At 45.1% G+C, this 12459-nt stretch overlaps 1 protein-coding gene across 1 annotated transcript; it reads left to right on the top strand.

Moving 5' to 3' along the window:
* Positions 1-4231: 4231 nt before the first annotated feature.
* Positions 4232-11784, top strand: T265_09542 (hypothetical protein; the record flags this gene model as incomplete). The annotated part of the gene is made up of 5 exons (XM_009175644.1): positions 4232-4468; positions 4507-4597; positions 4630-4786; positions 6901-7168; positions 10838-11784. The coding sequence occupies 5 exons, from the start codon at positions 4232-4234 to the stop codon at positions 11366-11368; spliced, it is 1284 nt and encodes a 427-aa protein (XP_009173908.1).
* Between the last annotated feature and the right edge of the window lie 675 nt (positions 11785-12459).

Here is a 12459-nt window from a genome sequence, read left to right as displayed (position 1 = left end):
TCGGTACGTACGGACAATGTTGAACGACTGCTTCAGCTGTTTACTAACTGCAGACTGGTTTATGCAGTACTTACTTCCGAAATAGCCGGTCGTCTGGCCACACCGTGTCCTCCGACATGCCGGCCACAAACTCAAATCGGCCACATTGCCATCAGTTACCGATGGCGCAGACGACATCTTTCTCATTTTCAAAGAAAAGGAAAAGGCGCAGGTGTTTTTTTGATGAACTTACCAACGTCATCCCGTCCTTTGGTGTACACCTTGTACTCACAAAGTGTAAGGTTATGCTGGTGGACATGCAGTCACTGAACATGCCACTTACAATCTAGGGAGAGCATTGGAAATTGTGGAGCATTTTACATATCTCAGAAGTTGTATTAGTTCTGATTATAGTGTGACAGATGGCGTCAATGAACGAATGTGCAACGTTCGGGTCACATTTGCTAATTTCAGGCACCTATGTCGTCAAAGTGGTGTATCCCTGAATCTCAAGGGACGTGTGCATCAAGCTACAGAACGTGCTGTTTTGTTGTATGGCCGAGACTTGGCCTGTTGGAGCAGTGGAACTGTAACGTCTTCAGGTGTTCAACAATCATTGTCTCAAAACCCTATTTCGTGTGGGTTGGTATCGGCGTATCCGTGACGCGTTCAGCTGTAGCACCCTTCCGGTGCCTAGCTACCATGCCACCCGAAGGAAGCACGAGGGCTAGACAGGGGAAGTCGAGTGGTGGAGGTCGGATTTGACCCACGGACCTTCCGGCCAGTAAATTCGCGCTCTAACCACTTGGGCCATCTCGCCCGTGACGAGGCAGTTAGAAATCGAGTTTCGGTTGTGCCAATGAGTACTTCTATTGAAGAACCAGAAACTGTTGGTTGGGACATGAGTTCGTATGTCTAACCATCGTTTGCGGAAGAGAGTGCTGTTTTCCATGCCCATTTTAGAGTGGCGGAAGCAGAGAGGTAGCCAACCGTTTATCTAGCAGAGGGTTATGAAATAAATCACGAAACTCGGGTGCTGTCGGTGCTACTCGCCTTCCAGTATGGGGACTACGTGATCCTCAATGCGCCTAGTTGGAGACGCTGCAAGACATTGCTGCCAACCGATGTCAGTAGTGATCTTGTTGTCAGTTTCTATCCAGATTGCCTGAATGAGTGTTTGGAGGTGTGGAAACCTCGGAATTATTGTAGCAAGCCGCGCTAAGTCCTTTCCCCGTCCACCTTTATTATTTTCTTCACAGTAAGGCTTTCAAATAAATCGTCTTTCTACGACAGGAAAGCATCGATTTAAACACTGATGTCATACTGTCGATAGTGATGGTGATGATGATGATATTGGCCAGCCTACCCTTTCAGATTAGTGTGTAACGTCGGACTACTCTAACGGACCTCGCGCACAATGAGCGATGCCAACAGTGGGTTTGTGTGAGCTGCATGTGAATTTCACCTGAACCCTGTGTACCACGTTCAAACCCAATGGAATAAGACCGCATGACGAACAGGAGGGCGCAGGTCAATATCCACCAGCGTGTCCAACTTGTGACCCATAAATGTCAATCCAAATGGTTGACTGAACAGTTGAGTACATATACAGGGTGATCTGGTGGTCCGAAGTACCCGAGAGGTGCATCCTAGATACACAAATGTGGCTAATTAGTGCTAGCCATAATTCCGCTATGTCTGTACATATAGTCTCTTCTATCACCATCGTGGGTTGAGCACTCCGGAAAGCCCAAGTGGGGCTTTGCAGACACAGGTGACTTTAGTTTAGTAGTTGAATTTACTGGCATCCGCTTCAGATGGTCTCGCGGGTGCAGTGCTAGTGAGCTGAACCTAGAATGTATCCGCATGACGTTCACTAGTTAGCACAGATTCAACTTGATTCATCCACAAGATGACGTTCATTGAAATTCGCTTCTACCATTATTGCGAGGCGGTGACTGGCAAACTTGCTTTATTCGCTGATATTTCGTTGACGGATCACCGTGTCCGCTGGTAGCCGACCAATTTAATTGCACCAGCACCAAAACGATGCAGTCGCTGAAGATTCAACTTTTTCTGTTCCCAAGTCCAACAGCTTGATGACACCATTTCGTCTTGTACCTTTCAGCTGTTTTGAGTTCGATGTTCATTGAATTGGTGAAAATGACGTCCACTATGTGATCTGATTTAACTCATTATCACTCTCGACAGGCACACTCATTTGCATACCAAATGGGTCTTCACGGAAGACTAACCTGAAACCCAGCTGAATATCTCGTTTATGATGTTCTTCAAGAGCGACCCAAGTGTTCGGACGTTACACAAGACCATGGTTAACGGACGTCCGAGGAAATGCAATCGCTTTTAATTTATCTGCGGTTGAAAAATTTAGTGCGGGCTGTTATGTCACCTCCCAGATGACACCTCATGTAGAGCATTACTTTCTAGCCGCAAGAGATGGTACTTAAGATTGGCCGAACACTTTTAGTATTAGTATTATTCCGATCATTGGTCAGCAACTTATACAGGTAGGATCAAACCGTTGGGTTGCTTTTAATTGGCCCGGCTTCTCGAGTTGAAGGGCAGTGGTGCACGTCCACGTAATAGTGAACATGTTTATTTCAACGGGGTTCACACAGGAACCATAACTCTACGCACCGGCAGTGCGATTGTGGCTTCTGTACTTATCCTAACAGACTAAACAATCCATGGCACCCCAGATATTGCACATCCCGACACGATTTTCATGGTGAGATGATGACAGATGTCCATCTACCATCAGGTTCCTAAAGCAAAACATTGGCAACCTGGTGACACATGTCACCAAGTTTTCTCATGAGACACCAAATGTAACTCATAGGCCGAGTTGCTCCAGAACATATTGACATCTTATCGTAAGGAGCTTAGTAGACCGTGCCATCAACCCTACTGAAGGTAGATATGTAATGAGATTGCGTAGTCTGCTCCGCAGAGGGTCAATGTGCGTTCATGCACATCATCTGTCCGAACGCAATCTTTGACGGTCGTCCCAGTTGTGTAATGCGCGTTTCGGGCTTGGATGCGATCTAGTTAACCCGCATCATTCGCCACACAGAACAGGATGCCTTATGTAGGTGGTCAGTCGAGATCATGCAAGTAAAAACTGAAGGAACATACAGGTAGCCCAAGCCAGAACCATCTGGTTAACCGCATGGGACTCCCTAATTTTTGGACTATCTTCACATGCTATACCCTTATAATAAATTTAGTAAACAATAAGGCAGCACAATTTAACATAGTGAGTGGAAAGCCGGGTATGAGATGGCATACTTACCCCGACAAACCAAGCAAGTGGTTTTCAGTGGCGCGTCACCTCAGGTACCTGCATCTAGACTTGATTAGAAACGGCGTGGTTGTACAGTAGCTGAACCTCCTGTTGTTTTTGATGGCGAAAACAAAAAATGGTTGGTAGGGTATCAGTATTATTACACAGGTCATCAAGCTACTCTCTAGTCTTCTACTGCTCACATTTTAAACTTCTGCAAGTTGCCTTGAATGACCGGACCCATGCAAAGTGGTTCTAGATGCCCACCTTGAATACTCCTCCCACATACGCACTTTGACTTTAAAACGCTTCCTGATACTGGATTCATATGACAGTTGCCAAGGTTTCTCTGGAAGAACTTTTCTGTCGGGCTTTCCTGTCGTGTCGTCATCACAAGCGGAAGCACCCGTGTTGATACTGAATCTTCAATTCTGCATCGACGTCAAGTTTATTAACTTATCTTTAAGATCTTATGTGGATCAATGCAGGGGTAGAAGAGCCCTGGCGCTAGCCCTCACAATTATTTCGAGATGTCCACACCTGCAAACGCCCGATAAAGTAATCTATTCAGATACCGAGAACACGAAAACCGCTGACATCGGTTATCCAACGTACCTTGAAGTGCACCCAACCAACTGAATACCCCGTTGTGGAGGGCGGAATGCACGAAAAGCATCCAAGCCTTCCACACCTTTCACATTATTCTGCGAAATCCCAGACTGTCCCTTTTACACATTCCACTACTTCAAAGGAGGCCCGAAGGACAACACCGGTCTCGGTAGTTGATGGTTTGGCACTTAGCAGTTGTTTTTGGTAGATGTCTTTCGTGATTGGTATGCCTAATCCGCAACCAGAAGCTCGTTTTGTGTTCTATTTCAGACAGATCTTTGTCAACGGTCACCGGATAAGCCAGTCGCTTTTTGGCTTTTGTAATGTCTGTGCCTTTCCATGGACGAATGTGAATTGGACTTGTTGTTAAAAGAACTGGAGGCTGATCACACCGATGTGCTTAAATACATTGACCGAGAGTTGGAGAAGAAGGCCACGACGATGGTTGCTGATGATTATGAGCGCTTGCAGAAAATCGGTCAAGGCACCTTCGGTGAGGTTTTTAAGGTTAGACATAAGTTGACGAAAGAGCATTTCGCTCTAAAACGCCTCAAGACTGAACAGGAAACCGAGGGCGTATGTTGCCTTCTGCACAGTGCTCATTTTCTTTCCAGTTTCCGGTGACCGCTCTCAGGGAGATCCGTATCCTTAGTTCCTTGTCTCACGAAAATGTCGTTTCACTTCGTGGAGTTTGTCACAAAAGAGGTATTTGTTTACTACCGACTTCATCTGCACAGCAAGCCCATCAAGCAATTATAGATACGAATTCTATCTGTTGTTCGATATTTGTGAACACGACTTGGCAGGATTACTGACTCACAAGATCGAATTCAGCCTTGCCGACAAGAAAAGCATTATGAAGCAGCTGTTCACAGGGTTGTACTTTCTGCACAAGTAAGTTCCCGAAGGTCAACATATCAGTAGCTCACTTTGTTGGACTATTTCGTTTACTGTTTACTCATCGCTAAATTTACGATTTTTGAATAGTCGGATGGTGGATTCAGATGTATATGTTTCAGACGCCACACAAAGCAGAAAAAATACCAGTTTATTGTTGGAGTGTAGTTAAATGAATGCGCTCATTGGACGCACAACGCAGTGGTCCCATATACTGACAACCGGCCACCAAAATTCCCTCTATGTATGTGCCCGCGTTTGACACGAATCCTGGGATGTCTTTGACAGTTTACCTGGTTAGCGTTTTCATACTTCGTTGCCACTTCCTAGACCATCCACTTCTCCGTCACTTCAATTCAGCTCAAGGGTGAGCGAAAATGGTTCCGTGAGGTAGATGGTTCTGTCATGTGACGTGTCGGCTCAATCTACAGAGGATGAATAGCACATCCCTCGTGAGGGAGTTCCTTAAAACCATCTCGCCCACCTCACCATTGCTAATCCGACTTTCTCACCAGAATCGCCTGATGGTCCGGAGACACTGACGGTCAGATAACGGGGGTTTCCATACATTCCCTGCGTGTAGATCACCCACAAAATAATGTTTCGCACGGTCGCAGTACCATTGACAAACTCAAGTCACTTCGGTACCATAGGCGGCGGTTGACTGTAAAATCTGCCCTGGCCTTCTAGACTCAAGATGTAGTCTCGTTTGCAGCCCATTATTTGAACCTCATGTGTAAAACTGTATTACATAGACTGACTGATTTGGAAGCTTGAGGCTTGGGTTTTTAACCTGCTTGATCTCGGAGTAGTACCGAACCGTGTGGTAAAATTACTGAGATTTTTTAAATCATTTGAGCCTACAAAGGAATGAAGCCATGAAAATAATGTCGTCTGCATGCTCAGTGTCCGTGAGTGAACACGCGGGAGCATTTCGATCACCGAAGTTTCAAAGACAAGCGGAGAAATTTCGAGGAGCACATCACTAAAGAATTTGTAAAGGACTGGGTCCAGTTGGTCTCGATTATTACTCGCGTTATTTGAAGGATGCTTTCCGTATAACGGACGAGCTTTATGATCTTGAAAACTTGGCTGAAGGATTTCATGGCGTTCATCGGTTAATGAAACTCACCATTCATTCGGCATGCTTCCAAGTCACATCAGATGGGTTTTTGCAGTAGAAAGAGGACTTGGTGTGCTGGGTATACCGACTTCTCTAGCTTGGTTTCTTTCCTTTACAGATAACACCTAGCTAGGTGCCCAGCGTCGAGAGCTAGGAAGAGGCTGCTTGAACAACATACTCCGAAATAATGGTTACCCTCAGGGGTTTGCTGACCAAACTCCCTACTGCGGAGCCTTCCACCAGTGGCCGTCGAGGGACGGACTGACGATACTAACGAGGATACTTTTCACACTCTTGATGTGAAGTTTTTTCAGTTTACACCCAACACCCGAGCTATCCACATTCCCTTAACAGCGCCAGTCATCCAGTAATTCCACTGAACAATACTGATGTTCATTTCATGCTTGTTTTACTCCTTCGCACGCGTATTAACGCCTATGCCATTTGTATTGGGGGTTAGCCTTCCACTTGAATCCACAAACATGTAGCTGGTAACAGTGCTTAAAAGGTAGGCAATGCCCAACCTAATCGATACAGCCCACAGAGTGGATATGAACATAGCTTTTAACGTCAACCCCTCACCACCCGTCCAGCTAGTGCAAACTCCCTGAAAACAGCCTGACCAACTTTATTAGGCTGTAGACACCCGGGCTACACAAACAAGCAAGCCTAACCAACGCTCTCCTGCTAAATAGACCACTCCCAGGTCAAACGTGAAACCACTATGTACGTTGTCATTCAAGCGAAATTGAGTGGCTTCTTGTCACATTCCCTCGTACTCGCTTGTTGTGTTTCCATCTTCACAACCAAATATGATACGCACTGGCCAGCCGACAATAGTCTGAAGCCAGTGGAAACAACAATAATGTTCGGATGGAGTTATTGGGTTATCTCTGGACTTGAGGTAATCCATCCTTATTTTCCCGCTGAGTCGTGCAATACGTTAGCATGCTGCAGTTTATCCACGGCTTCTTTTTTCTCTCCTCAGGAATAATGTTCTGCACCGCGATCTCAAGACTTCAAATATCCTTATTGATGCCAAGGGTGTGCTCAAAATCGCTGACTTTGGTCTAGCTAGGCTCACAGTTGCCCCAGTACGTCCGGATCGGCCATCTCGATACACCGGCCGTGTCGTTACTCTCTGGTACCGCCCACCGGAAATCTTACTGAATGATCGATATTATGGCAAACCCGTGGATTTGTGGGGCGCGGGTTGCATTATGGCTGAATTATGGACGAGATACCCCATAATGCAAGTAAGCGTTTCAGCGCGCGTTATTCTGATCGGGATTTTCTCGTTCTATTGGACTGTCAGTTTCATGAGGGGTTGTTTGGCGTCGTCCTTATTCATTCCTATAAGACATCCAGAATTCCAGTTAAGTTCAACTTAGTGAGACCAAAGGATATTTGCAGGTAAAGTTTGTTGGTTGGAAGACCGATTGGTAAATGGTATTCTGGCGTTTCTCAGGATGATTGCTCTTTGAACGTATCCTAGTTTGCGCCTTACCTCTCACCATCCTGTACGGTCGAACAGCCGTACCCTTTGCATCCGAGTATGTCTTCACCACTATTAATTCAGGAAACGAGAATGTTTGTAAATATGTTGTGTGTCCTTCCGAATGAGTAGTATCATTATTTTAGGAGGATCGCTCACAACAATCTCATTATCCAGCCGACAGGTTTACTGCTTCAGGATTACTCTCTTACCGGCTTGTACTCGAAAGGTTGGATGTTTCGAACTCCATGGATTTTTTGTCTGTCGTACGAATCATTTATGTCTCCCATTCTTTGGAGATTGTGTTTGGTGAAGCAACTCATCTTACCAATCCATTGCTTTACGGTTTTATGGATTATGAACTTCGGCATATTTGATTAAGAAGCCACTTTTTTGTTCCCGTCACTAGACGTGTTCTGTTATGTGGTGTGAAGAGAGGCTAACCACTGTATGAGTTAGCAAAGCGTGTTCTGCTAGTACCGCTTCCGGTGTCATACTGTCCAACTGCCTTCTTTAATCAACCTGAACGCTTGATTCTCACCGGGAATAATTTTATCCTTAGAATCACCCATTCGCCCATGTCGAAAAATGAAACACACTACCCTAAAAAGTGTCAACCCTGGGAACCAGCAAAAATTGCGCTCCTCTTCTGAGCGTCTTATTCAAGATCCGTAATTTTTCAAAATTTTTACCTAAAGTTAGGTTAGACCACGACTGATGTAAGGGGATGTAAATTAAGGAGCCGTTTTACTGATATGCCAGGAACATAACCGGGTACCGTCATCGTGCAAATAAAAAACAGATGTTTTTATCGTTAGTCGGTTTGTTTAGGGGGTTTGGCGACACGTACATTCATTCTTTCTCAAATTTGGTGAAATTCTTGGAATAGATGAGAATACACAATACCTCTTTCATGCGCTGTTGCCGAGTGGATGTGATTTTAAGGGTGAACTGCCGTTCGCTTTCCTTGGATTGGTCTTGCTCTACATTGGTTTTAACAATCTGTTCCCCCGTTGGGCACGCAGGATTGTCATCTCATGTTTTCAAGTACTGAGCGTACAAGCATTGCTTCAAAAGTTTTCAGTAGTTTTGTGCCCATAGTGTTGCATAATCCATTGCCTTTGGCTTCCAAGCAGGCAGGCGTCTACCATTGCAGTACGGACATAAGTTTCTCTAAAAAGTTCTTCCAAACTAGCCGGTATGTAACCGTAAGATGATGCATTAGGCTGTTTGAAGCTGTATTAACAATGCTTGTACTGCACCGAATTTTAATGAGCGTAAGGATGAATCAGCTAGTGCTGCTTGGCTGACTTGCCTCTGCATGGAGCCTGCCATATGCTTCCTTCCACCCAAACCGATCGCTTTTGGTCTACTAACCGTGCAGTGAACTGAAGTTAATCTGTTAGAATCCGCACGCACCGTGATATCGCGTTTGGCATTCTGGTTGTGCCCCTAAAAACGGTACTATGCGGGATCAACCTACAAGCTTGAGTTGGTCATGACTGGACTTTTCCAAGACTCGTATAGGCAGAATTCAAAGGGATTGGTACCACTTGACTCCGCATTCTCCGAGTATTTGGCAACTTGATGTCATATTACAGTTGTATATGCTATACTAAGCTGGTATCCGTTTCCAGTTTAGCTTATCACATCGAACTACGCCAGTGAACTCCCGCGCACACTGGTGCCAAATCAAGTTTGGGCTCATCCGCATATGCATTCACCCGGAGAAATAAGACCGCAGGGTTAACAGAAGGAGGGAGTTCTAATGCCACCAGCAGGCATAACTTGCAACCCATAACTGTCAGTCCAAGTGGATGCAAGTGAACAAGTGTATGTACATGCAAAGGCTGATCTGGTCTCCTGCATCACTCAGGTAATGCATTCTAGTCATAGTTCTAGCCATAATTCAGCTAGGTCTGTAAGACGATGGTCACAGGCTGTCATCTCTGGCACAATTGTGGGCTAACTAGTCCGAAATAAGCAGATAAGCAGCCTAATAGTTGAATTCAGTGGTGTCCGATTTGGTAGACCGGGGTTTTTATTACTAGTAGGCTCAAACCAAAGTGAGTATTCATGACGTTCTGTAGTTAGCCATGATTCAACTTGATTCTGTCCACATGATGATCATTGAGAGTTTGTTCTAGCACCTCTGTGGACTTAGCTATCTGAAAGTTTCGCCGACGGATCACCGTGTGTTCGCTGGTGGTCAAGTAATCCAATGCTACTAGCACAAAACGGTAGCAGTCCCTGCAGATTCAGCTTGTTTGATTCCCAGACCCAGCAGGTGATTACTGGTGATTATACTGTTGTGCAATGCTTAGTGACTTATGTACATTGTTTCAGTACTCCGAAATCTGACGGGCTACACCACCCACGTCTTCACAGACTAAGACTATCACGTTATCTTTAGATGCCAGTTGCACACCGACTGCCACCGTGGATTCAGACTGTTAGTTCAGATCAACTGCATCGTCCGATTTCCACGAGCATCTTGTTACCTTACCCTGGATGCCACACTGAGACCTGATTGGGCAGTAGGCTGACCCTACTGCTGTTGATCTCTTTTTCATCAAAATATCATCACCGTTTTCATCCAAAACTGATCTTCTCTGTAAACCGTATGGGTGACATCTTGAAACAGGAAAATTCATTAGAACTTTCACGTAGTTAGCACATGGTAGTCTCTTTACAGAACATGGTGAGTTAATGAGCGCTTTCCTGGAATAGCACTTCGTTTATTGGCACGAAGTTCAGCGTCTTACACTCTTTTTATGCAGTAGAATGAGGCACTGAGAACGCCCTACTGCCGTGGGACAAAGAATTTCTCCAACTTGGTTTGCTGACTATCCATACTGTCGGAGTTTTATACACAAGGTTTACATGTTGGTTTTGGTTGGTAAGGGAAATTAACACCCCGGAGACATCAAAGTGGTCTTCTAGGGGAAATGCTTGAGGTGTCTTTCGCAAGGCATCGGTTCTAAGCCATATCCATCCCGAGGACAACTTCGGAAGAGGAAGGTAGTGATGGTTTTGCTTCATAACGCACTGTACAAGTGCCCAACATGAACCCATGTTACGAATCTTTCATGACTTCTTATATACTTGTCGCAACAGCAGGAGCAGGATAGCAGGGCACTTGTGATGCAACTCGATGTCTTCAGTGAGGCCCCTGTTTCAAGCCTGATGTGTTTCAATGCCATTATATGGTTCCCTCCCATGGTCGTTCATTGGTAGGACGCTACAAGCTGGTAAGGTTTCCTGATTTCAGTTCGACGCAGTATCACTCCCAACACATGTTTTATCCATAAGTTTAAATGGTAGAACGTGAATTTCCAATCTCTTACCTTCATAGCCTGTGTATTGTTGTACCGTCTTCGCAGACGGCAACGTGAATTACCAGTTCTATTCTGTTCATATTACTCTACAGGGCGACAACGAGCTTGCTCAACTCAACCTGATTATCCAGCTATGTGGGTCGATCACGACAGATATTTGGCCGGCTGTCAAGAACCTTGAAGCATTCCAGAAGTCCAAACTACCTAGAGATGTTAAGCGTCACGTCCGAGAAAAACTCACTCCGCAGATACCCTGTCCATCGGCAGTGGATTTGATTGACAAATTGCTTATTCTGGATCCATCGAAACGGTTTGATGCTGAGCAGGCTCTTTCACATGATTTCTTCCATGAAAACCCACCTCCGTCTGACTTGAGTTTTCTGTCAAAGAACGGAAACTGTTACCTGGAATACTCGGGACAACTAAATCGAAACCGTCATTTGGTAGCCGGAAACAATTTCCGTGGTGCGCATCCCGGTCAGAATTTTGCAGGACGCCGCCATCCAGGTGCAGCTGGTGTTCCAGCTGCACTTGCAGTACATCAAGGAGTTAATGCGGGTTATCGGTATCGGGGTCTTCCACCTGAACAGGATGCCTCGAATATTAGTGATCGCATTTTTTAAATCTGGATATTGCTGCTGACAACCTATTTGCCAAACCTCGTGGTTCTAGTTGTTTCTGAAAAGCACCGCAATTCTCGTCCTTTTTCGGATGACACCAGAGGTGCTTTTGTAACCGTGCGAGGGTCTTTGTGATATTATTGGTAAATGTGGTTCAAGATTCTAACATTATTTTCCATTTTCTCTTCCCATACTACATCCGCCCCTTCATCTCGAAAGTTATGCATTTACCTGTTTCCAAGGTGTGTCCATATTGCCGAATGACTGCGCGCTTTCTGATGGTAACGGTCTCTCTGTTTTCTTGAACATTCTGGTTTGATAAACGAGCGACCACGGCTGTTGTGATTAATTGTTGTTTGTTCGACCAGATGACCACCCTTCTGCTAAGCTGCCTATTTTGTAATAGAAACTGAGAGAATTATCAATTGGTCCATTAAATTGGTGGTATTTCTCAGGTAATTTTCATTTGTGTGGTCGAAAATGTGCATGCAATTACGGATCCAGCAACGGCGGACATCAGTTCCAACGAGTAGAGCACGATATCTGGAATAGATTACAGTCGATTGATTCTATTCACAAACCCCAAACTTCCTTACAGCGTAAGACTTTCTGTGTAATGGGGAAACAGACTAAACTTGTCTGTTCGATGTTGGGATTTTTCGTGAACCTCAGGATAATTCCGGATTTTCGACTATCCGAAAAATATGTTTGCTAGGTTCGTAACTTTCTTTTGAGTCCGATATACATTTTTGTGGTAAGCTACGACTGACCTAGTGTTCCATTACTTCTGGACATGGGGTTAGAATGTCAGGTGTCATATAGTCGAATGGCAGTAATTGTGACATGGATGTAGTGGCACACAGTCCAGCTGCTTCGGTCCCTAGGTTCCCCTCCCATGTAAGAAAGTTCTGTCATGCACCTCACCGGTTTTGAGGATACCGAGCCGTTGACTGAGTCGAAACGCAAGGTCCGCTCTACGAACACTTATCTGAGGCAGAAGGGGGACGAATTTGAAAGTTTGAGGATCTGCCGATTTATTTTGTCCTGCATACAGTACTCTTTTTTCCATGACTAGTTCCTGAACGATTGCATCT

The sequence above is a fragment of the Opisthorchis viverrini genome, assembly GCF_000715545.1.
Source record: "Opisthorchis viverrini unplaced genomic scaffold opera_v5_283, whole genome shotgun sequence".
Taxonomy (NCBI): Eukaryota; Metazoa; Platyhelminthes; class Trematoda; order Opisthorchiida; family Opisthorchiidae; genus Opisthorchis; species Opisthorchis viverrini.
Note: the sequence above shows the minus strand (reverse complement) of the source record. Positions and strands in the feature narration are given on the sequence as shown.